The sequence below is a fragment of the Acomys minous genome (genome assembly GCF_964271855.1).
Source record: "Acomys minous genome assembly, chromosome: 2".
Lineage (NCBI taxonomy): Eukaryota > Metazoa > Chordata > Mammalia > Rodentia > Muridae > Acomys > Acomys minous.
In genome coordinates, this window is record NC_140484.1 from 17,839,945 (window position 1) to 17,867,086 (window position 27,142).

The window sequence follows — 27,142 nt, forward strand, 5'->3', positions numbered from 1 at the left end:
ACTTGTACAACTGCTTTGGAAATCAATCTGGCACTTTCTCAGAAAATTGGGAATAGTGCTACTGAAAGACCCAGCTATACCACTCCTGGGCATATACCCGAAAGACTCTCTACCATACAACAAGGACATTTGCTCAACAGAATCTGGAAACAACTCAGATGTCTCTCAACTGAAGAATGGATAAAGAAATTGTGGTTTTCACTTAAAGAAATGCTCGTCCTCATTAGTCATCAGAGAAATGCAAATCAAAACGACACTGAAATTCCATCTTACACCCATCAGAATGGCTAAGATCAAAAACTCAAATGACACCACATGTTGGCAAGGATGTGGAGAGAGAGGAACACTCCTTCATTGCTGGTGGGAATGCAAACTAGTACAACCACTTTGGAAAGCTATCTGGCGCTTTCTCAGAAAAATGGGAATAGGGCTTCCTCAAGACCCAGCTATCCCGCACCTGGGAATATACCCAGAAAATGCCCTACCACACAACAGGGACATATGCTCAACCATGTTCATAGCTGCTTTATACATAACAGCCAGAACATGGAAACAGCCTAAGTGTCCCTCAGTAGAAGAATGGACTAAGAAACTGTGGTACATTTACACTATGGAATACTACTCAGCTATTAAAAACAAGGAATTCCAAAAATTTGTAGACAAAGGGATTGATCTAGAAATTATCATAATGAGTGAGTTCACCCAGAAGCAAAAAGAAACAAACGGTATATACTCACTTATATCAAAACACTAGTCCAAGGGATACGTCCCATGAAAAACTTTACTTACCAAGAAAGTGGGTCAGAGGAGAGGACATCCTATTGAGACTTTAGGCAAGAGTAGCATGGAAGAATGGGGAAATAGTTGGACCCACAGGGTCCTGGAAACCTACAAGAAGAACTTTATGACAGGCAGATCTGGGTCCTGGGGTCCTCCTCAAACTAAGGCACCAGCCAAGGAGAAATAGGCAGTAAACTTCGAACCCCTACCAAGAACCTAGCCGACGAACATGATATTCTCCACCGTTGCGTGGAGAGTGAGATCTGACTCTCACATGAACTCTGGTGCCCCTTTTCTGACCACATCCCCTGGATGGGGAGGCCTGGCGGCACTCAGAGGAAGGATAGCAAGTTACCAAGAAGAGACTCGATATTCTAAGAGCATATATAGGGGGAGGAGGTCTCCCTCAATCACAGACATAGGGGAGGGGAGAAGGGGGGAAGTGGGAGGGAGGGAGGAATGGGAGGAAACAAGGGAAGGGCTAATAATCTAGATGTAATATGAATAAATTAATAAAAAAACAAAATAGATATTCTAGAGTATCAAAAAAAAAGAAATTGTTGTTTTCATTGGGAGCTGGTTATAAGTTATTATTGGTCTTATTTAGAGAGAAAACAAGGTTGGACTCAGGGATGTCTCTCCTTTCCTTTATCTTTCATTCTTAGGTTTGGAGATAGGGGTTGAAAAGAAAGAAGTAATATAGAAATATAAAGAGATAAAAGTACAAAAATGAGATTGATTAACCTACTCCACACTTAATGCCTTAATTGTTATTGACAAGGTTATTTTTAATTTACTATACAGAGTTTTGTATATAGATGCAAAATAAGTTTAATTTTAGATACATTGATATAGAATTCAAATTTAAGATTATTCTTCACACACTATATATTTATACTCTAATATGTGGTGTTGTACCCGTCCAACTCAATTATAATACAAGATTTACTTTCAACACTTTGAAATGCTATTGCAGGCTGTTTAGGATGAGTACGGTATACAAGTTATTTCTTAGTTGACCAAACCATAGTCATATCAATTACTACTCTATCATTATCACAAGAATATACATCCTAGGTATAACAGATAGATATGATTCTATAGAAAAATACGGTAAAATAGTTAGATAAGGTCTTCAAAAACCTCAGAGACCTACAGAATATGGCATTTAAAGATTTTTTTATTATTTCAAAGATGCATTTACAATGAGACAGGTTAACTCCTGGCAACACCCAGCCTACCTCAAAGAAAATAATGAGCATCAAAGAACCTCCTTATGGAGATGGCTTCAAATGTGGCAAACAAGCCACTGGGAAAAATGTCCTCATTTCTACAACAGACAGAATTCTGCCTAAAAATGGGCGGGCTTGGATGCAGGTAGAGTCAACAGCCAAACTCTGCCAAGATAGGGTAAGCAAGTCCTCAATAGTTCCTGCCTTATAAATATGCCTGTCAGATATATTGGGCCAGAAGACTGAAGATGATGCTCCAACATTATAGAGAATTTGGGGTGATTGTTCAGGCAGCAAACTGTCTCTGTCATCTTCTTATTTGGGAAGCTGCTAACCTGCACTCCCTGTGTACTCAGGTAATTAATTATATTCCTTCTCAAGTTTCTGATGGGGTTGAAGACCAGATAGTTTAGTTTTATAATTAAGCTTAGTTGTTTAGGGGTTAAGATGTTTTTAGGTCTATATAGATGTTTTAAGTTGATAGTGATGAGATATTATAGATATTGATTGACATTCAGAATTTTAGCCTCACCAAGATAGGAAAGATGTTTTCTTCAAGGCTGCCAAATACAAATAGCCAAAACACCATGAATATAACATATATATATATATATATATATATATATATATATATATATATGTATATATATATATATATGTATGTATGTATAATTCCTGATTGTTTTGTGGTTCTTCTTGCTGTAGGTGGTTTATTGTATATATGTGCAATAATATAAAATTAATAAAATATTAAAAATTTAAAAAAAGAAATTGTGGTACATTAACACAATAGACCACTACTCAGCCATTAAAAACAAAGAAATCTTGAAATTTTCAGGCAAATGGTTGGAACTGGAAAAGATCATCCTGAGTGAGATAACCCAGACCCAGTATATACTCACTTATAAGTGGATTTAGCCCAACAAGGATGTCCTCTGAGAGACTCTACCCAGCGGAGAAAGGGACAAATGTTGAGACTCAGGGTGGAGCAATGAGAGTTGTAGAGAAGAGTGGGGAATGGAAGGATCCAGAGGTTCAGGAGCCCCACAAGGAGACCAGCAAGGCTGGTGGATCTGGACCCAAGGGGGCCTGCACAAACTGTTGCACCAAACAAGGACAATGGATGCAGTAATCCTAGACCCCGTGTTCAGATCTAGCCAATGGACAGCTCATTCTCTATGGGTGGGGGAGAGAGGAGGGTTGGGGGAAGTGGGGACTGCCTCTGACATGAACTCTGGTGCCCCCTATTTGATCACCTCCCCTTAGTAGGGAGGGCTGGCAGCACTCAGAGGAAGGGGAAGCAGGCTATCTGGATGAGATCTGATAGGCTGTGGTCAGATGGTGAAGGAGGAGCTCCCCCACCCTCCACCCCAACCCCCATCAGAGGTCTAGGAGAGAGGAATAGGACAGAAGAGGGAGGAAGGGTGGGAATGTGAAGATACAAGTGAGGGGATAGCAACCAGGATGTAATCTGAATAAATTGTAATAAATTTTAAAATGAAAAAGAATTCTAACTACCTTTCTCTGTTTGCTTTTAGTCAGTATGTACAAGAAAAGGAGCTATACTATAACTGAAAGAAAATATTTTTGAGACCCTTTACAGTTGGCACTGGGCATCTAAAGTAACTTCAGTGTCATAAATGCTCCATGATTCTTTTTCATTTTCCCCAAGTAAAAGAAACTTACTCATTTACCTAAATATGTAGTATATTTTACTTATTACTGTGTATTTATGTTTAAGATCAGTTGTTTTACTTAAAGCTTTTGACATTTACCCTTATCATGGGTAATTCATATTCTTTTGTTCTGTCATTCCTTTTTCACTTGCTTAGTGGCTTGAGTTGGTTTTTCTCTGAGGCTATATTCAAGTTATTGAACAAGTAAGGAAAGCCTTCCTGTAAGCCTCTTTCTACTTTTCACATTACCATAATCTTTCCATCTTCTCAAGCATTGATCTCTCCTGATGAAGTATGCAAAACCTCACCTTCTCAAGGACACTCATCATGAAACAAAATGACAGTGACTAGCTCTTGATGCGCAGCATTTAAAAGAATTATATTTGATGGTCTCCTCGGTGGAGCTCCTGTCCCCGCTGGGTCCTTTTACTCACCAACCCCCGCCTTCTTCCATAGGACTCTGAGTGTTCTGCCCAGAGTTTGGCTGTGAGTCTTAGCATCTATTTTGATGCCCCGCTGAGTAGAGTCTCTCAGAGGACATCCTTGTTGGGCTAATATCCACTTCTAAGTGAGTATATACTATGCATGTCTTCTTGGGCCTGGGTTACCTCACTCAGGATGATCATTTCTAGTTTATCCATTTATCCACAAATTTCTTGATTTCCTTGTTTTAAATAGCTGAGTAATATTCCATTGTGTAAAGGCACCACAATTTCTCTACCCATTCTTTGGTTGAGGGACATCTACAGGGCCCTGCAGAAACTGAAGCACCTACCAAGAGCAATTCATGCAGAAAACCTGGACCCCTGTTCATATGTAGCTAATGGACAGCTCGTTCTCTAAGTGGATCCCCAAGTAAGGGAGCGGGGGACTACTCTGACATGGACTCTAATGCACACAATGTAATCACTTCTCTTGGTGAAGCAGCCATGTGGGGCACAGAGGAAGAGGATGCCAGCTATCCTAATAAGATCTGATAGGCTGGGGTCAGATGGTAGGGGATCCCTTTGTCAGAGAACTAGGAGACGGGAATAGGGGCAAAGAGGAAGGGTGGGCAGGAATAGGAGGATATGAGGGAGGGGTAACAATCAGGATGTAATGTGAATAAATTATAAAAATAAAAAATTCATCAAAAAATAATTATATTTTTAGAAGTTGCATAAACATATGTAATCTTGAAAAACACCAAGCAAATATGATATAAAGAACACATACTAAATAGAAGGCTTAGATATCAATGTTATAAAAGACAAAGGGGTGGAAAACTGTTCTAGCTTAATGCAGACTAAATTAGAGTTGAGTTGTGAAGATTAAATGCAGTATATGATCTTGGATTTGATTAGTACAATTTATTTAAAATGCATCTTGGGGACTTAAAATTTAAGAAAGGCTGAGCATGGTGACAGGCAGATCTTTGTGAATTTGAGGCAAGCCTAGTCTCCATATTGAGTTCTTGGACAGCTGGTGATATATGCTAAGACCCTGTATCAAAAAAATTTACAAAAGATCAATAAAATATATAAATATTTTATTATCTAATTTCAATGCCTGTTCTGTAGTTTTATTAGTGAAATTTCTTAGTGTTAGTAATTATACAATATATGAAACTCTAATAAAATAATGAAGAGAAAAGAAAGAAAAGTCCATTAAAAATGATTAGGAGTTTCAAAGGGCTGTCAGCCTCAAAAACATCGCAGTCACTGAGGTCTACCTGCTGTGCCTGAGGTCTACCCACTGTGCCTGAGGTCTACCTGCTGTGCCTGAGATCTACCTTCTGTGCCTGAGGTCTACCCGCTGTGCCTGAGGTCTACCCGCTGTGCCTGCGGTCTACCCTCTGTGCCTGAGGTCTACCTTCTGTGCCTAAGGTCTACCCTCTGTGTCTGAGATCTACCCTCTGTGCCTGAGGTCTACCCTCTGTGCCTGAGGTCTACCCTCTGTGCCTGACGTCTACCCGCTGTGTCTGAGGTCTACCCTCTGTGCCTGAGGTCTACCATCTGTGCCTGAGGTCTACCCTCTGTGCCTGGGGTCTACCCTCTGTGTCTGAGGTCTACCCTCTGTGCCTGACGTCTACCCGCTGTGTCTGAGGTCTACCCTCTGTGCCTGACGTCTACCTTCTGTGCCTGAGGTCTACCCTCTGTGTCTGAGATCTACCCTCTGTGCCTGAGGTCTACCCTCTGTACCTGACGTCTACCCTCTGTGCCTGAGGTCTACCCTCTGTGCCTGAGGTCTACCCTCTGTGCCTGAAGTCTACCCTCTGTGCCTGAGGTCTACCCTCTGTGCCTGAGATCTACTCTCTGTGCCCTCTTTGTCATCTTGCAGCCTTGTCCTGTGTCTGGGACTCTGGGAACTCATGTCCTTCTTCCCTTTACCTTTTGTTAGAATTTGACAATGCTGGCCTACTTTTTGTTTCTTAACCTTTCTAAGCTTGTCTTGCCTCAAAGCTAGTATACTTGCTGTTTTTCTCTTACAGCATTTTCTTCCCAGATCTGTTCTTGGCTGACTTTTTGTCATCATTGGGCCTGACTCAAATGTGACACTTCAACACCTCACCCCAGGACAGCAATTTGACTAACCAAACAAAAGGAGTTCTCAGTTGCCCTGACCTGTTTTCTAGTCTTCATGGGATTTATCATTACCTGAATTAATCTTGCTTATTTATTGCCCAATGCCTCTTTACTCCCTAGTCTTCCCATCCTACATACATGGAATATAGATTCACAAAAGAGTGAACTATAACCTCACTGTCTGTAAGAATACTTGGCACATAGAAGATTCTCAGTGACAGTCAAAAATTTTAAATAGACGTATTCATTTGCATATAGAAAGACCAGTAATCAGTAGCAACAGAAAATAAATTATTTGAAGAAAGTGATATCACAAACAACTTTTTAAGAGTTTATTTTTCTGTCACACTGTTGATGTTATGTTAGAAAGTGGCTAAGATACAAAGAGAGCTACTATCTGAAGTGTTGTCTGTATAATGGAAACAGTGACCTGATTCTTCCTATTTTGAACAAAGAGCTGAAACATGAGGGTTGGAGAAAAAGTTTCCAAGCCTAACTGCTTGACAATTAAAGAAGAACATCTGAAATCCAAATGATCCTGGACCATTCCTAGAGCAGTAGATACGTCCATGAGAGAGGAGGAGTCTTCATGCTGGTACAAATGGGGATTCACATACTTTGAAAGAACCCATGGCCTGAGGGCTCATCCTAATGAAAATTTTACATTCCAACTTATTTTTTGTCTGTGAAGTAGGCATGTCATTATTACTTTACCACATTTTGAGACGTGCTGGAGAAGAGCTAAGGCAAGCATTTGTTTAATAAAGGCACTAAGTAACAACATTCCTCATTTCATCTTCTTCCGACCTTTCAAAGCTCTCTTTTAAAGCTGTTCTCTTTGAGGCTGTATTTACTCCATATTAAATGTCTCTAAGAGTAAATTCTTTGGGTAAGGGCCAGTCTTCATGGTGTTCTTGCTATGCAAGACTTTGGAGCTATCTGTAAATGACAGGTCTCCTTTGTACAATTGGTTGAAGCAATAACCACCACTCTGACCCCTGGGTGGCAGGAACCCTTTTCCATTTTTCAATTTTTGTAAGAATTTGTATGGAGCTGGGCTTCATTAGACTCTTTTAAATGCATAAAAATGCCAACCACACTTTGCAGACATGATGTTTTCAGGCATTTGTGAGTTCAAACATATCCTTTATTCTTTCCAATTCAGTAAGAAAGCTGTTCCCCATGGAGGCCTAGCCACAAAACAAGCTTGAAGTTCTCTTTTGTTTGGTTTCTGTGGAGTTACTGGTGAAGTGTCTATAGAAGCTCTTCACCCTCTTTTGTGTACATTGGGGTTGGGGGATCTATAGGAGGAACAAAGCTAAAATTGTCTTCATTTCCCTCTTGTTTATATCAAAAAGGCATAAAAAAGATTGTATTTACAGATGGTAATATTATTTTTACCTTGATGATTTAAAGAGACAAAAAATATACATTTATTGGCTAAAAAGGAAACTATTTTGAATTGTGTAGTGAAGCTATATTTTTCCAGAAACACCTAATCTCCCCCAGGGAAAAAAATGGGCACAGATTTTTCTTTTTTAAACTTTAACTATTCTATATTTGAAATAGCATGAAAATATTCAAAACAGATTGACTTGCAGAACCATTGGCATCCAAGAAAAATAAAAAGGAAAGAGCCAGTAAGATGGTTCATCAAGTAAAAGGGATTACTGCCTAGCCTGGTACCCTGGTATTGATCCCCAATGCCACATTCTAGAAGAAAACTGACTTCCACAAGTTTTCTTCTAACCTCAACATGCGCACTGTGGTATGCAGCAGATAGATAGATAGATAGATAGATAGATAGATAGATAGAATGGAGACAATTAAATAAAAAGAAAGTTTAGCTGATTTAAGTGGAAAGCTTGAACCGGAAAACAAGTAAAAAGAATTCAGTAAAAGGACTATGAAAGTAGACATCAGAAAACTTTGACCTATGTACATTTCTGTCATGTTAAACAAATATCAGTGGATATTATTGCATGCAACATAGATATGACATTATATGAAAATAATTAAGTTCTCTAATACTGAGAAATTAAAAGGTCTTTAGTTAAGTAGAAATATATCTGGAATGCAGCTGTATTTGTTACTTAAAGATTTATTTTTATTTTATATGAATGAATGTTTTTCCTGCATGTATATATGTGCACTACATGCATTCCTGGTGCCAGTGGAGGCTAGAAGAGGGTGCTGGATCCTTTGAAACTGGGATATAATAGATAGTTGTAAGCCGCCATATGGGTGCTGGGAACCAAACTGGGGATGTCTTTGAGAGCTGCCAGAGGCCTTGGCTGGTGAGCCATCATAGCTGCTTTTGTTTTATAGAGGTAATTTTCTGTGAAGCAGTTATCATTTAATAAATATTTGGAACATTCAGTTAAAGAAAGCTTCATTTAGGAATGGCTGTTTATAGGGCAAACCCACCCATTTCCCTCTTTCTTTTCTAACAAGTGTATGAGCAATTTATAATCACTGCTTTGACCTTTCCAGCACATGCTCAATCCTCAAAAGCAGGCAATCTAGCCTCCCCCCAACCTCATGTTTTGGAGTCCCTCGGCCATGAACTGATGGCCAAACCCTTTTTATTTATATATTATCTTGAGTATCTGTGGAAGCATCACATTTACTTCTTTTTCCAGATCTTCATGCCCACCCTGACCCCCAGTAAATTTCAGCACCATTATAGTTCATGCCCTAAGAGAAAAGCAATACTGTGTGATAGTTATGGAAATTAAGATAATTTCTTTGTTTTAATCCAGTAAAACCTTGCTCAATATTTGACATATATTCAAGGAAAGAGGAGCTGTGAGTGCCACCTTGTGGCAAGGCATGTCCTACAACATCTGATTTGGTACCCTCCAGTACCCATTAGCTGTGGTTGGCATGTCTGTGTCCTTCTGCATTGAAGCCACTCCTTATTAAAGTTTTTGTTTTAAATTCAGAATGTCAGAGTCACATCCAAAAAAAATTAAATCTTCTTTATCTATCTCACTTATTTCTCAAGAATTGATATTGTAGCCCCTTGTTAATGTGACAGTTTTCACCCTTTAAAATCATTGTTATTACTTCATTTTGATTCTTGGGTCATTTAAATTTCCTTCTACATGTTCTTCACAATTCTGTGCACTGTAATTTTTCTGGCTTAAACCTATAAAAATGTTGTGTATGCTGTCACCATCACTGTGAGGTCAATTGGGCAAGTGCCCAGTTTTTGTAAAATACCCACTTAATATTATATACCACCTCTGGTTCTTACAATCTTCCTACCTTGCTTTTCTCAAATCTCTGAGCCCTAGATGAAAGGGTTTGATATATGTGGAACTTTGAGAGTTGAGCACCTGACAGTCCATTAATTTCTGCAGTTTGACTAGCTGAGCATCTCTGTGTTAATCACAGTCTACAAGAAGAAGCTTCTCTGATGAAAGTTGAGACATGTTCTGATCTATAAGTATAAAAATAAATCATTAGGGGAGTCATTTTAACTCTGTGTCCATTTAGGAGAATAATAGAATAGTAGACTTTGAACTTTTTCAAACCTAATTTACTTGCGATTCTTTAATGCCTATACCTCTCTTCCAACCCACACACCCTAGATAGGAGAGAAAAGAGGTTGATGGAAACAGAAGAAGTAGACCTTTTTAGACTCAGTTCCTTAGAGCAATTCCACTCTTCATAGTCAAGATTTCAGCAGATCCATTTAACAGCAAACTAGCAACTCAGCAATGGTGACTGTAACTGCAGCTGCTAGAATCAGGAGCAGCAGCCGAACCCAGAACCTCGCAGCGTTCCCTGGAGCGTTTCTCTCTAGGAGCATCTTGAAGCAGAGCGATGAACAGCCAAATGATAGGAAACGATGCCAAGACCAAAAGGCTAAGCCTCCTGTTTTGGCCTCATGTATATGTATTAGGATGTTTATCAGTTGGCAAAGACCATGCCCCCACATGAGGCTGTTCCTCTTGTAGTGGACAAACACCACGTGTTCTCTCACACGTCGGCTTCAATTGGACAAACACTGTACACCTTCACACAAGTCTGTTTCACATCACACACTTGAGGTCTCTTCCACTCTCCCTTCTTCCTTTCCTCCATCCTTCCCTTGTCTCCATTCTTTTCTTTCTCTCTCCTCTTTCACTTCCATACTCCTTCCTTCACTTCATCCTTCACTTCCTCTCATTCTCTCTTTCCCTCCCTCCCTCCTTTTTTCTTTCCTCCACAATTTTTAATTCAGACATATTGAAACTTTGAGAAAAGCTGGAAGTTTACATTTTGCCATATGTTCTTTCTTTATACCTATATTTTTGCTAAATACTAAATATATCTCTTATCAATAAGAGTATTATTTTCTTAACCACAATACCACGACTATACTTACCGTATAAAGTGAGAACATGGCCACTCCAAGGTATGATTGAGGGGAAGGATTTTATTGTAGATATGAGAAGGAGTACAGAAGAGACACTTGGAAGAGTCCAGAACATGGCCAGTAGAGTGGACTTGGCTGTGTGGTAGGGGAGAGCAAGAGAATGAGACAAAGAGAGTGTGAGCCAAAGAGACCAAAAGAGGAAGACAAAAAAGAGGGCCAAGTGAGCACATGGCTGAAATGGCAGGGTTATGTAGGAATAAGAAGCTGGGGAAAGGGAAGCCCATGAGCTCGAGATGTTTATGGTAAGGAGCAGGAGCCCAGCATAGACTCTGTTATAGGTATTGCATGCTGAGGCAGCCCGGAGGCCAGCATGTGCTTTTAGCATGCTAACAGGCACCACAGGTAGCCATTTGTCCTGAATATCTTTTGAACTTGACACTTAACAAATATATAATATATTGATTGATTGCCACATAATATATAGCTGGTGTTGTATGCTTTCCTATTTAGTACAGTGATTCCAATGGTAGCTATCCCACCTTCTACCTTGTCAATTCTAGATTACCCAAAATGCTCCTGCTTGCATTTAGTTTTCTTGCCTCTTTAGTTTTCTCTAAATCTACCACAGTTTTCCCCAATCATAGTTTGTCTTTTGTGACATTCTCATTTTAAATGTATGTTTTAATAATACAGTTCAGTTTTCTTGTAGAATATCACAAAATGTGAATTTGTAGGATTGTTTTCTTATGGTTAGATTCTATTTAAATGTTTGGCAGGGATTCTACATAGGGAAATGTGTGGCCAAGCTTCAGTATGGAGAAGGTCTGAAGGATGCTAAGAAGAGAGCATGCATGGCAACTCTTTTGGTAAAGAATTTAGTGGATTGAATCAAAGTAATCGCAGTAAGAATCTGAGGCCCAATCAGAGAAAGATTTTAGAAGCTGGACTCTGACCAGCTCTGGTTGTGGTAGATGACACAGGGAGGAACACGTACTAACTCCATGATGACTAAGAAATGGCTGAATTCAGAGACTTAGAAGAAAAATATACTTATTGTGTTGGCTTCTAAGATTGTTTTACATATATAGTTTTACATTCACATGAGACATTTGGATAAAGCTAGTTAATATGGTAGATGTGGGTTTTGGACCAGCTCTAGGCTCTCTATATTTTACTGTGGATATAAAATATTAGCTAACAGTAGAAGGTAAAGTCTTCAAGATAGATAAGGCTGGACAGATACTGTGTTCAATGAAAAGAGATGGGTGCAAAAGCCTCTTAGTTAAGACCCATGTTCTTTCCTTGTAGTTGGTTGTTAGTTTCCTAGAATTTTAAATTCTGAAGTTGTTCCATTAACTTGTTCCTTAGACATCAACCAGACCACATATTGTGTTTGCCCTGACTAGACTATAGCACCGGTGGCACTGACCTCCCAGTCACATTTTCAGTGATCCATGTTTCAGCCAGGTAAATATGAGGTGGATCCAAGGGTAAGAAGCATACCTCGATTAAGATGGGACTGTCAACCTACCCACACTGTTATTTGGGTCAGCTCCAGAATGTGTGGAGGCATGTTATGCAAATCAACCAAACCAAATAAAGATGATCATAAATCACACACATGTATGACTCCACAGTCTGGATTGCAATTCTGCAATGGAACAGCTCCAGACTGGCTCAGCAGAAGACAGTGAAAGGAAGAATGTTCTCACAACTCTGTGGAATAATTTGACTTTAACAAATGTTGGTGCTGTGTTTCTGCTGATAGCAATCAGCACATGGAGAAAGGAGTTGTGATTCAGTTGTTCTCCCTACTCCTCAAAAGATTCTTTGTACTTTCTCCACAGGTGGAAGCTTGAGCCACCATTGGTGCTAGAGAGTCGTGACACTTGAGAATTCCTTTATCCCCAACCCTCCTATTTTTAATATGTTTAGAATCATGTTCGATGAACATCTACAACAAATCAATGTGAGAAAGGGGAAAGGCCCAAATACTTCTTGTAGGGAAAGGCAAGACTGAGCCCAGTGGAAAAGGCAAGTGTTTGGCTGCCAATATCTATTACTTAACAACTGACATTTTCCAGATCTCACTTCAGGGAAGGCAACACCTGATTTCACTTAAAGTTGCAGCATCTGCTCTGATGCTTTTCTCTGGCCAGGCTAAAGCCCCACCCACCGGCACCATGATGAGCAAAAGAAAAGAGGATGCAATTAGCTGTGAATGGGGGTTGGGGTGAGTTGAGAACCCAAGAGTCATCACCAGAGTTCTGATCTGATTGTACAGATGGCTTCCTTAGAAGTTTCTCCCACATGTGCAACACCAGCAAACACATACAAGTGCCAAGAGGCAAAAGCAAGACTGGCAGGATGATTTTTACATTCTGTGACTGGTTTTGGTGGTAGTGATTGTTCTAAGAGCTGTGTCTCTGCAGCCCCTGCTTTCCCCAATCACAATCACGGATGGACATGTGGAGCAGATAAAAACATTTCTCTCAAACATTAGGCTTGCCAAAGAGAACTAGTAAAAGATGATCAGAGCACTAATGTTGAATTATGTGGTCTCTCATTTACAGCTCTTGGGCTCTGCTCCAAAATGTCCAATGATAATGCCCACAGAAAGAAAGAACACACAACTGAACACTGTTCAGAATTTCAGTTTTCAAACAATAATTCTCATATTCAGCACTACTAATAACAGCTTCTCTCTAGAATTTGAATATGGATGATTGTGGCCATGTTCAAGGCATGAAGCACTACTTTTTCATGATCATACTTATAGTGATTCTTATTAGTCAACAAGTGATAGACATCTAATTTTAATTAAGCATAATTCTGGAGCTCTAATTGTTATATACTTCTATATTTGTTTCATTCTAAAATGAGGATCATGATTATACTTCACTTCTCCCGATGCCACTGTCCATTCAGACTGTGTTTAAGTATCCTTTCCACTGTCTGAGTAATCTGTTTTCCCCAACTTAATAACCTGAGTAGATGGCCACAGACTTTTCTGGAGGCGAATTGTGATAATATATTATCCTACAATTTTCTCCTAAAGATCTGACCATTCTTCACTTAAAGGGCTCACTATGTGAAAACATGCTCCACACCAGGAACTAGGAAGTAATGAGAGCGGTTTTTTAGGGCAGCTGTCTTCCTGACCCCACTGACATTTTTTTTTATTTTACTTTTGTATTTTTTGGGGGGTAGCCATTAAGTAACACCCATATTTCTGTTTGTATATTTGCTTCTAGGGATGTCATGGTTTGCTATTTTTACTAGTCTCTGATTGCAAGCTCAGCTGGTATCCCTTTAACCTTGGTCATTAGAAAGTAAGCATCATCACATGGGTCTGTTGCCTTGCCTACCCCCTTCCCAAATCATCTTCATGGTTTTGACAAGACTAAACTTTGCCTGTACATAAAAGTCATCATTAGTGTTCTTAGTGATTTGTTGCTCCTCTCACCAGCATAGCCATTCCAGCCTTGGTGAATAGGTCAAATAAGTTTTGAATATGGAATGTTCCCTCACTGGCTTATGCATTAAATACTTCATATTCAGCTTGTGGGACTGTTTAGGGAGAGTGTGAAAACTTGAGAAGGTGAGAGCTGCCTAGAGAGAGCAAGTCTCAAGAAGTGTGACTTTGATGGTCTTGGTCCCTTCTCTTTTTTTCCACCATGAGGTAAACAGTTTCCTTCTTTCACATGCTTCTTCTACCATTACATGATGCCTTGCTTTAATTGAGTCTAGAACTGTAGATTGAAGTCTCTCTAATCATGACTCAAAATAAAAATTTTTTAAATCCTCCATTTAAGATGTTCATGCCAAGCATTAGGCTACAGTTGTACACATGTAACTGCTGCAGTATATTTCCATTTCTCCTGTCGCGTAACCCTCAGACAGTCTTCCAGCCTTCTTATAGTCATCTATCAGGGCCACTATTCTAAGCCCTTCACACCTCCCTCTAATCTGTTGGTGCAACTGGGACACTTCTATTCTGCTCACTGTGGTCATAACTCTTCCTGGACTTCTAAACATGACAGTAGCAATAATTTTGCCCCATCTCCAGTGATCCTTGCTAGGATAGTAAATCTCATGTCCCAAAAAGTAATTCAGAATCCAGAAGGATGTCCTGGGATCCTCCTGGTAATTCTCACAATTCTTTGGCTGCATACTATTTTTATTTATTTAATTGGGCTAAATAAATTTATTGAACTCTAATTCTAATGTAGTTATTTGGCCATTGGCCAGGATACTAGTTGGGACTACTACTCAGGGTTATCAATGCCCTTGAATGGGAGGAGCATCTTGGGCATTTTTTAACAGTGTGGGTGCTTTGAAAACATTTGGTGTTCAATGTGACATTTACTTCAAATGCTCATCCAACCAGAGGCTCTAGCCCATATTTTAGAGTTTTGGGTTGTTCTAACAAGCTCTTGGCAGCTTAACAGAGCAGACTTGATTCAGCACTCAAACACTCCTGAAGACCTGTAGCTATCAAGATCTCCATGTTTTTGTTTAGCTGTATCTATTCTCTTACCACATGTTCTTATTCACTGCAGCACAGCTTACTGCTTTTCTTCAGGATCTCAATTCGGTTTTGTATAACTTAAATCCTTGTTCTCTATGCAGAAATTTCTTCCAATATATTTTAAACACCTGAATTATTAAAACTATATCCCTCTACCCAGATGGCTGTTTTCTCAAATCACCACCACTGACATCTTTAGCTAATAAACTGAATTATCAATGCAAGTTGCCTATCCCATTCAAGATGGCCTTCCGTTTCTCTCCTAGCTGGTATGCTAGCCAGTTGGAAACTCTGATCTCACTACCTGCTTTCTCAGACCATGTTCACTCTCTTTTGCAATGGTTTAGTTTTCCTAAGCAGGAGGCACCAGGATAGAATTATATGCGCCAGAGCTTGATTGGTGGCCATGGAGAACGGATGGAGAAGAAAGGCATCAGACCAGCTTAATGCCTGTGTGTAGAGAGAGAAACGGAGGATCAGGAGGAGAGACTGTAGCGTATTCCCAAGAAAGGTACCGCCAGAACCCTAAGGTGTCTTCAAGCCAAAATTCTCTGTGCGAATAGTCTTGCAACGTATTGGGATGAAATTCCCTCAGCACCCCTAGTGTTAATGCTCAGCGACTGAGCAAAGATCAGCTCCTGGAATGTGTGACCTCAGTATGAACAGAGTAATAAGGGAAGATGAACAGCATTAGGAACAGTCAGTCAGTCATGCTGTCTGTAGATTTGAATGGTACATTATCAGGGCTACATACGTGTACACACATATACACAGGATCACAGTTAGACCTAGAGGTCAGATTTCACCATGCTATTACTATTATATTTTTAAAGTTTTGAAATTATAATTAAAATATAACTACATCACTTCATTCTCTTCAATCCTAACTGTGCTTGGTGCCCCCTACTCCCTCTCAAATTGATGGTCAATTTTTGAAAATTACTGCTACACATGTATTTATACATGTGTATAAATTTATAAATACAACCTGCTGAGCCCATTTAGTGTTGCTCATGTGTATATGATATCAGGGCTGATCACATGGAATTGGATAGCCAAGTAGGAGTCTCTTCCCCAAGAGAGACTAGATCTCCATTTCTCAGCAATCCTTGGTTGCCTAAAGTTCTTTTTCTAGGGCTAGGGCTCCATGAGGCTTCCCCCCTCCATTATAGCATGTCTGCTTGTGTTGTCATCGTTCAGGCCCTATTTAGGCGATCATAATGTTGAAGTAACATAGGTTTAGCTCCCGTGTCACTTCTAGGAGACACAATCTCACAGCAGACTCCCTTGTCCTCTGCCCCCTTTCCCACATTGTTCCCTGAGTTTTAGGTGTAGAATTTCTTTTGTAGATGTGTATACAACATAGTGTCCACTACCCATAGTTTCTTTTGCTATAATTTGTGAATGTGAGCCTATGTGTGACATAGCAGTGACCCACTGTGTCCAGGGAAACACATGATTAGGGACAATCTAATGGCTCTGGCACCTATGCACACAACAGTGGATATGTGATGTCCACTATGTGGCTACTCCAACCACAAGAAAGTGGCACCTGTCAAGTAATGGATTTTTTTCTTAGCAATTACTAAGGTTAACTCTGTTGGTGGAAAGAGCCTCCATCATTAGCAGACCAGGTGGTAAAACAAGTTCACACAGTACATGAGGCAGAGTAGCTTGGAAAAGCAGAGTGCTCTATGTTGTGGTGTTTATAGCCAGTCTCAAAAGCAGTGTTTCTAGATGATATGTAGATGCATATGTAGCAGGGATGTGGTAAAAGCTCTGTGTCGTGACAGAATCATGCCCCCCACTTACAGCACTATTTATTTTGTTAAAGTGTTCTCAGCTTTGGTCCTGAAAGGAAGGATTTCCTCAGGTTGGCCCCTATGAGCATTTGATGTACCTCCATCAAGATTAATCACTTCCTTAAATTTTATCACCGCACAATCTCCTAGGTACATCTTACACATTCTCTAGCCTTGCCCTGGAAGCCATTTCTCCAAGAAACTCAAGCATGTTTTGTTAAGAAATGGTAATTATAAACCAAGATCTTGGTGTTAGGAATGTTTGTTTATGCTAGAAATCCATTGTTTCTAAAATTATTCTTACCTTTGTGTACATACTATAAATTTATGTGTATATATTAAGAAATATATATATGGAGAGATGCCTAGACATATTTGTGTGTGCATTTATATAAATATTGTGTTGTGTGTGTTGTTGAATATTTACATTTTAATAGATGTTACAAAATATTTTCTAGAATTACTATTCACATGTTTAGAAACATGTTTTAGGAGGACATTTCTTAAGAATAATATTAGCCTCTTCACTAATGTCAGGGTCTCTTGTTATTTCCTCCTGCCTTCATTTAGATGGGTTCCTAATGGGATCCAAAGATCTGCTCTACCAACTTGCACTCCGTTTTCCCTTTAATCTAGTTAAAATGATTAATGCAACAATTACTCTCTAGTCCTGAGTCTTCTGATAGTACTATCATATTTTATTCACAGACATTTCCAAAATCTCATTCTCCTCCAACAGCTTTAGTTAAATTGTAGGCATTTATGCTGATTTCTTTATATCCTAGTTAAGATTTCATTGCCCTGACTAACCTGGAGATATTAAGCTCTGAGTTTAGAGTTATCATCACTCTTTCAAAATGGCTAAGTTCTCCTCTTAGGCAATTTTCAAACCTCTCTCTTAATTGCTACAATTAAATGCCCACTGTTGGTTTTGAACTGATGCACATCTCTAAATTCCAAAAGGCGGGGTCTGTTCAGAGTGTGCCTCACTGAGTTTTCTTTGACAGTTTCCCCATTTTCTTGCTTTTTTTTCTTTTTAAAGTTTCTACCAGATGACTACCTAGGACTCGGCAGTATCATTCACTCTAAATTGAAACTTAAAACAATGAGTCTATTTTTTTAAAGCATTTAACAGTGTGCAGCAATAGACATGACCTAAAGGAAATGACCAGTGAGCCATGATGACTGAGGTTAGATAGCTGGATACAAACAGTAAATGACATCGAATGGTTCAAAATAACACCTGTTAGTCAGGCATTTAGTAAGGTTTTTTATGTAGCAGATACTGAATTGATGCTAAAAGGGTAGAACAAATGCTTCAATCTGCCTTGAGAGAGAAAGACAGAACTGAACAATAAGCCTGATTAGCTAATTGCTATAATAGGGAAAGATAAAGAGCCAAGACAGAACAGAGATACAATGTCTCTACTTGGCAAGTCAGAAGTTCCCACACAGAAAACCATTGATCTTTCTATGGAGAGTAAAGAAATGAGGAGAAAGGACATACCAGACAGAGTCAACAAGCCTGTAATAATATGGGGACATGAGAAAACAGCTTATCAAAGAATGGTGGGGAGTTCTAACATAGTATACAGATTTCATTAGACTCCAGTATCTTAAAACTCTTTAGCCAAATCCTGCCCCTTATAGTCCCTTCCTTCCTTCCTTCCTTCCTTCCCTCCTTCCTTCCTTCCTTCCTTCCCTCCTTCCTTCCTTCCTTCCTTCCTTCCTTCCTTCCTTCCTTCCTTCCTTCCCTCTCCTCCCTCTCCCTCTCCCTCTCTCTTTCTTTTGTGAGTGGTTATGGAACACTATGCAATAAAGTCAGGGAGCCATAAAAATGACTGGGACAACAGGATGGGGATCTAGGAAGATCCTCAACATATGACACAGAAGCAGCAAGTCATCAAACAATACCTTCCTGTCTATCTCCAGTGAGGTAGACAATCAAACGTCAGTTCCCTACAGTCTCTTTCAACTTATATCAGTGATGTGGGATGTGTGTGTGTGTGTGTGTGTGTGTATACATGTGTGTGGGTTGTGTTGTGTTTATGTGTCTGTGTCAGTGTTTATGTGTCTGTTTCTCTCTCTCTCTCTCTCTCTCTCTCTGTGTGTGTGTGTGTGTGTGTGTGTGTGTATACATGTGTGTGGGTTGTGTTGTGTTTATGTGTCTGTGTCAGTGTTTATGTTTCTGTGTCTGTTTCTGTGTGTGTGTATGTGTGTGTATGTTTGTCTCTCTGTCTCTGTGTGTCTGTATGCAGGTACTAGAGGTCTAAATGGTGTATCTTACTAAATTTCTGTCCACCTTATATTTTGAGACTGATCTTTCATTGAAGCTAGAACTCATTAATTCAGCTAACTGGCTGGCTAATAAGCCCGAGGGATTTTACCGTTTCTGTGTCCTTAGTACTGGGATTACACATACACATAGCCTTGCCCAGAGTTTTGAATGGGTGCTGGTGTTTCAAGCCCTCAGGCTTGCATGGCAAGCACTTTACTGACTAGGGCTTTTCCCCAGTCCAGCACTAGTGTTTTTAAGATGCAAGTTGGATTGTGTTCAAGAGTCTAGTGTTTCCTGAGCCATTCAGGATGAAAACAGTTTTCAATAGCGAGTAGGGCCCTTTGTTACCTGGTCCTGATCCATAGTAAGCTCAACTCACTACTCTCTCACTCATTCTGGGACAGCCATACGGGCCCCTCTCCTTCCCACATCTGTCACCTCATGTCATGTCCTTTCTTTTGCCCTTCCTGGGGCTCTTGCGTTGGAGTCCCTCTGTATTTACCACTTGAGTTAGTTCCCTGGCCTCGCCTGCAGTCGCATGCCAATTCAGAGCAGCATACCAACTCGGGCTGCTTCTACTTTCTTCCACTGTTACTTCTCCTACCAGCCACATTAAATACAATTTCAGGAGAGCAAGGGCCTGTTTCGCTCATAGCTAGGAAGAAAATGAGAGGAGGGCAGTTTCCTAGAACACAGTGTAGTACGTGCTGAACAAACACCTCTAAATGAGTAATGGGTCCTATTTTATTTTGTTGCTTATTGAATTGTTCTTTGGTTCGCTCCTTAAGTGTAGAATCTCAAGAAACCTCAGAGAAATCATCAATCATTTGCATCTCAGTTTGTATTTATTGATATGTATCTATCCATCCATCCCCGATGCAAAGATTGAAGAAGTAGTGTTTTGACAAAAAGAGGGTTTACATCTTGAATTTAAGAAAATCAACTTCTCGTGCTTCTCTGCTTCATTTTTCTGATAGTTCTTTCATTACCATAGAACTTCAACAAGTAAGTTGAGTCTATTCTTTGCTCTCTATTTCTATCTCTTTTGAGTTTTGCACTTCACCTTCAAGAATCCCTGCTGATGAACTCAGTGATTCCCCACCACCTCCACCTTTTCCTCCTTTGTTTATTGCAGTTGTTATTAACAATTAGTTAATACATGGTACAACACTGCTTTGCACCTCTCTTCTTTGTGGTGTTTAAAGGCTGAACTTCCATTTTTTGTTTGTTTGGTTTTTGTTGTTGTCTGTTTTGCTTTTGCTCTTTCTCTCCTTCCAGGTCTGTCAGTCTCTTTTCTTTTGAAACTTGTATGTATTGCATGTAGACAAGTTTTTAAAAAGTTGCCTTCAGCCGTCTTTCAATCATGTTCTTCAGAAGTCCCAAGAACTTTCAGAGCACTAACTCTCAGCATAGCATGGAAGATCCCCAAGCTGCTCAAGCTTACATCACTCTAACTCCACTGCTTTTTCACTGGCCTATAAAGTGGTGTGAAATGCAGGGCACATCGAGGTACTAGTACACTCTGTTGTACAGAGTAGAAAGTCAGCTTTAAGTATCTGCTTATTTGGATGGATTCCCAAGGAGAAAATATTCCAAAGAAGGTTATATTTTTAAAGAATCTACTAAATTCTCTGCACTCAAATGCATGTATCTCTCTAATGCACTTCAGAGTGTATTTCTTAAATTAGCAATAATTATTGTACACATGTCTCTCTTTGGCCTCTTCATTTTTATATGTTCATTTCATTACATACATTTTTATATAACATAAAATATTTGGGTTGTAAGAATTCTTCAAGATGACCATAAGGCATAAATTAATGCATGTTAGATAGTTATCTTATTTGAAAGATACAGTGAGATACAATGCTAGACTTGAAGGACTTCACTGAAGAAGCTAGAATTAAAATTGTCCTGAATAACATTTTTTAAACTTTTAACATCCCATCCTACTTCTTGACTTTTATCTCATTTATAAATTTTAAACTATTATTTCACAGTTCTTTATCTTGAATTGATCTTTTTGTAGATTTTTTTCCTTGCTTTGAACCATCAACTTATGAAATCACAGAGTGAAGTACTTTTGTGTTTGTTATATATTTACCTCATATGCATGGATCACTATTATGTAGACATAGTAAGTGCAAGAAAAAAGGCTAAGTAAAACTAATCAATGTATCTAAAATGGCTATCAGTCATTTATATTAAATTTCAATGCATTCTATTATGATTTTATTTAATGGACATTTTAGTTTTACAAATAAAACTAAAACTATAAGCATCTGTCATTGTGTGGCTGACAAACTATAAGTATAATCTGTTTGGATGAATGAATATTTTTCATGAACATAATTAACCTTCTGAGTACATATTTTAAAGGGCTTCATAATGGAGCTCTTCTGATTCTTTAATATTAAAACTACCAAAGGGACCTTTAAAATGTCAGGGAACCTTGAAATTAAATTATTTTATCTAAAGGAAAGCAAGAAAGATAGTAGAATTACTCATGTTGTAGGTGCAATCTGATAATTATTGCCAATAGTCTTTTAAATGATGATGGTTTTCCTTTAAAATATTTTTAATTTGGCTAGTTTCTTATCCTATTCTTTTATAGAGTTTCATCACAATGGATACTTTTTAAAAGATCTCAAGTTAAAACCAAAAAAAAAAAAAATCTTGAGTCTTTCTTTTTAAAAAATTCCTGTCAGTCTTTCTTCTATTTGCCCCGAGAGTCTTATCACAAGTTTCTAGTGAATGAACTCTATCAGGGTGTGGCTAAGTGCAAGGGCAGATTTCTTCCCTTGTCCTTTAAAACTAAATCAAATTTTTTGGATGAATCTTCTTTCTTCTTCTTCTTTTGCTTCTTTTTAAAATTTTTGATTCAAATACAATCATATCACTCCCCCTCCATCTCCTCCGTCCAGTCCTACCCCCTCCCCACCCTGTGTCACTCCCACACTCTTCCCCATTCAAGGCTTCTTTTTTAAAATTCTACTTGATACATACATACATATGTGTGTGTGTGTAGAAAATATATAAATACATCCCACTGGATTCATTTATTATTGCTTGTAGATGTGTTTTTTAGGGCTCAAGATGTAATTGGAGAGCCAAAGAGGGGCTCACTCATAGGGAAGACAGTTCCTCTTTCTCTCAGCAGTCATCTCGGAGCTGTAGTTCTTCATGTCGGGTGGGGTCCATGAACATCTGCCCGTCCACATAGGCATGCCAGCTGCTGTTGGCATCATTCGGCTCTTGTTTAAGCAGCCGTATTGTCAAGATGTTGTGGGTAACTTGCCTATCATGTCTAGAAAATACAATCTTATATACACTTTCTGGTTTTGAAAGCTGACTAAGGCTTACAGGAGTGACAGAAACTGATGACAGTAATAAAGGTGGAAATAAATGGGCATTGTACTAAGTAATGGAAATGAGAGCCAATCAAGAGTGGATATAATAAAAGTGAAGGAAGGGGATGGATATGAGATATTTGGTATCAAGTCAATGTTTTCTGTGTTTAAGCTGATAATAAACATATATATCCAACATGGTTATAAAATGTCCATCCTCAAAAATACTGCAAGTGTGGACCAGAGTGAAATGATTTGTAACTCTTGGCCTGCTGAGTTTCTAAGACTGACCAACCAGTTTTTTGTGGCCTTATACCTTGCCATGTACACTGTCAGTATTAGAACTAGATAATTTGGGAAATCCTCCTCTTTTAAACATCTGCAATTCTACCTGTTGGTTAACAGATAGAATATACTGTGAGCTAGGCTTGGTTTCTGATGTGCAGGCTCTGTCTGAAATTCTAACTTTCCCCCAAATCACCTCAAAACGCATCAGAAGGTAATGGTGTCCTCTAGGAGCTTGTCTAAGCAGTTCCTTACTAGCAGGAAAGGCTTCTGTAGTGGCTAATATTTTCCTTTTGTTGAGATTTGAAAGTTATAAGCCTTTCTCTGCTTCTTCCCAGCCAGGTCTCTAGACAAACTTTATAACTTTGCTGATTGCTCTGGACTGCACCTGATATTTGCTCTAAATGCGCTGCGTCGTAACCCCAATAACTCCTGGAACAGTTCTAGTGCCCTGAGCCTGTTGAAGTACAGTGCCAGCAAAAAGTACAACATTTCTTGGGAACTGGGTAATGGTAAGTAAGGATGTCATTTCCTATGAATTGATAAAATAAAGGAAAAAATAAGTTGACTTGAAATATAATCTTAGTTAGAGACTCACTTTAGGGCACTGCTCCAGAAAACAATTGAGATGCTTGGCCACTGAGCTGACTGTTGTCTTAGTTAGGGTTTTTCTTACTGTGATGAAACACCATGTCCAAAAGCAACTTGTGGAAGAGGAGACTTATTTGGCTTACATATCCCAAGTCACAGTCCACTGAGGGAGGCCAGGGCAGGAATTCAAACCAAGTAGAAACTGGAGGCAAGAGCTCATACAGAGGCCATGGAGGGTTGTTGCTTGCTGTCTTGAGCCTCATGGTTTGCTCAGCTTGCTTTATTATAGAACTCAGGTACCACCAGCTCAAGGATAGCCTCACCCACAATGGGCTGTGTCCTTCCCCATCAATGACTAATAAAATTCCCTCCAGGCCTGCCTACAGCATGATCTTTTCAAGGCATTTTTCTCAGTTGAGTTTCCCTCTTCTCAGATAATTCTAGCTTGTATCAAGTAAAACTACCTAGCACAACTATCAACATGGTATAAGACCAAAGTAGTTAAGGGCAATAGATTCAGTTAATTCATACCACATAGTTCTGTCTGGATACCTCCTGCAGATGTGGTGGAAATCACACACAGAGAAAGAAAGAAAGAAAGAAAGAAAGAAAGAAAGAAAGAAAGAAAGAAAGAAAGAAAGAAAGAAAGGCACAGTGTGCTGATGATGACTAACAAGTTCATGTTAAACCACATAAAACCTGAGCTTTCTTGTGCAGTGCATAGTTGAGGGAACATTGGTCCTGAAAGATGATCCTTATAAAATAGCTCATTGGATCTTTGCCAGACAAATTCTTGGAGCACTACATGCATTGCACAGGTGCACTTGCTCATATTTATTGCATACTGGAATTTGAAGTTTTCTTAACAAGGCAAAGGAGAAGGAACAAATAAGAAAAAACTCTATATATTTTAGCAGCATCCACCAATGGAACCCAGCTTTCATCTTCCTTCTTCTTCTAGTCTCTCTTCATTCCTGGAATAGAGGAAGTTTTAAAAGAATTGTGGTAAAAAGTAATAGAGAGTTTACTAAACCAGAGATAAATGGTTTGTCTTTGATCTGGCTTTTCTTTTCTTTTTAGTATATTGTACTATAGAACTAAAATTTTTTTAAAAACTCAACTAGTTACAGATAAGCTAAAAATAAAAATAAAATCTTACTCATGAGTCATTGATGGGAATGTGGGAACGCCTTTTTCAGAGTTTTGAGAACTTGGAAGGTGAGGGTTGGTTCAGCTAAAATAATTTTTCACTTGATGTAATTGGAGAAGTTTAGTAGCAAGACAGAGTGAGGAGAGAAGAATAAACATCTTTCTATACAGTTATCAATTAAGAACTGCCCTTCCCATCTGTTCTTTCCTTCAAAATGCCCTATATAACCAGAGCAAAGTACATTCAAAGAGTATTATTACTTGACCGCCAAGCATGTGATTCTCACTATCATCTTTTGAAATACCTCTTCAGGGCTTACCGAAAGTAAAAGGCCATTTGAAGGGAAGTACAAGGCACTGTTGTTATGTGCAAACAGGGGTGTGGACGGGGCTAGAAAAGTAAAGAACCAAATTTATGATTTATGGATTTAACAAAGCAAAAAAAAGTACAAGTCAGCTTGTCAGTACTTAGTAGGTCAGTTTGACTCTCTGCCCTGGACAGTTTCAGCATAGCCTTTTCTTTTTCCTTCCTTTTTCTCTTTTATGTGTTTCTTTTTAATTCTTAGACATTTCAAGTACATTCTCACTTACAAACAAGCCCTTCCCAAGCAGGGAAGGGTAATTTTAAGGTAAAGTTGGGAGAACATTAACTGTGCTAATGCACATCAGGCATGACCTCTTTTTTGTTATTCTTTGAAAACTTTCACAAAACTTTTTAAAAATATTTTGATTGTTTGATAGTTTTACTCACATGTCCCTGACCTACCCATCTCAGTTTACCTTTTGGGTTTCCAGAAACTGTAATTTGTTTTGCAGTTACTGGGTACATCTTATATGGTCATATCTTACAAAATACCAATACGTTTTGTTCACAATTCTCTGTGTGGTTTGTGTGTCCTTTCCCTGCTCAGGGTTGTCGGCATGGTCACCACTCGTGCCTGGATTTGTTTCTCCAGTTTTCTTTCCATTTTCTTTTGTATAACCTTATCTTTTGGATCGAATGAGTGACAAGAAGTCTGGCCAATCCTTTTCACCCATCCTTTCATCTTTTTCCTCTTACCAAGCACATTATCTCAAGAACAAATCCAGTGCTTGAAAACCAAAGTAAGCGTTTGTTCAGTTGTTTCTTCTAGAGTGGCTGGATTTGAGGTGACTAAGTCTGCTTTTTAGTTTTTCCTTTGAAATTAAAGAATAATGAGGCTGTACCCACCGAGGCAAGGCTGTACCCACCGAGGCAAGGCTGTACCCACCGAGGCAAGGCTGTACCCACCGAGGCAAGGCTGTACCCACCGAGGCAAGGCTGTACCCACCGAGGCAAGGCTGTACCCACCGAGGCAAGGCTGTACCCACCGAGGCAAGACTGTACCCACCGAGGCAAGGCTGTACCCACCGAGGCAAGGCTGTACCCACCGAGGCAAGGCTGTACCCACCGAGGCAAGGCTGTACCCACTGAGGCAAGGCTGTGCCCACTAAGGCAAGGCGTGCCTAATATCAAGAGGCAGCAATGTGACATGTTCAGAGTTCTAAGAAAGGAGACTTTCCTGACAAGATTTTTAAGATTATTTTGTGGCTATAAAGTGTGACACCCATGAATTGTAAACTTTGTAATTGAGTAATTGTAGGTAATAATTACAATGTATTATATTTTTATTAATCACTGGTGAACTGAAAAAAAAGAGTAATAGAGAATTGTACCAGTAGGATGCAAACTGGGGAAATATATAAGAATTGCAATTCAAGTGTGTTCTACAGAAGTGGTGCTCTTTAGAAAATTGTATTTTAACAATAAAAATTAGCATAAGATAATATGCTACTTTACATTGAATGACACTTTGGAATTCGATCTGGTGCTTTCTCAGAAAAATAGGAATAGAGCTTCCTCAAGACCCAGCTATTCCACTCCTTGGAATATACCCAGAAGATGTTCCACCACACAACAGGGACATATGCTCTACCGTGTTCATAGCAGCCTTATTCATAATAGCCAGAACCTGGAAACAGCCTAAGTGTCCCTCAGTAGAAGAATGGATAAAGAAACTGTGGTACATTTACACTGTAGAATACTACTCAGCTATTAAAAACAAGGAATTCCCGAAATTTGTGGACAAATGGATTGAACTAGAAATTATCATAATGAGTGAGTTAACTCAGAAGCAGAAAGAGTCAAATGGTATATGCTCACTTATATCTAGACACTAGCCCAAGGGGCATGTCCCATGAAAGTCTTCACTTACCAGGAAAGTAGGTCAGAGGGGAGGTCATCCTATTGGGACTCTAGGTGAGAGAAGCATGGGAGAATGGGCAAATAGAAGGATCCAGAGGGTCCTAGAAACCTACAAGAAGAACATTATGACAGGCAGATTTGGGCCCAGGGTTCCTGCTCAAACTATGGCACCAGCCAAGGACAATACGTGCAGTAAACTTCAAACCCCTACCCAGATCTAGACAATGGACAGGACATTCTCCACAGCTGAGTGGAGAGTGGCGACTGACTTTCACATGAACTCTGGTGCTTCACATTTGACTATGGCCCCTGGA

General features: G+C 39.3%; 1 protein-coding gene across 4 annotated transcripts in view; it reads left to right on the forward strand.

Moving 5' to 3' along the window:
* HPSE2 (heparanase 2 (inactive)) overlaps positions 1–27,142 on the forward strand; it is a 638,895-nt gene that overhangs the window by 387,355 nt on the left and 224,398 nt on the right. For 3 of the 4 annotated variants that reach the window (XM_084754662.1, XM_084754660.1, XM_084754659.1), the window contains one exon: positions 23,203–23,376. The exons of the other annotated variant lie outside the window; for it this stretch is intronic. In XM_084754662.1, the coding sequence (XP_084610788.1) occupies positions 23,203–23,376 (174 nt within the window). The remainder of the gene's footprint in view (positions 1–23,202; positions 23,377–27,142) is intronic. 4 annotated transcript variants of the gene reach the window in all.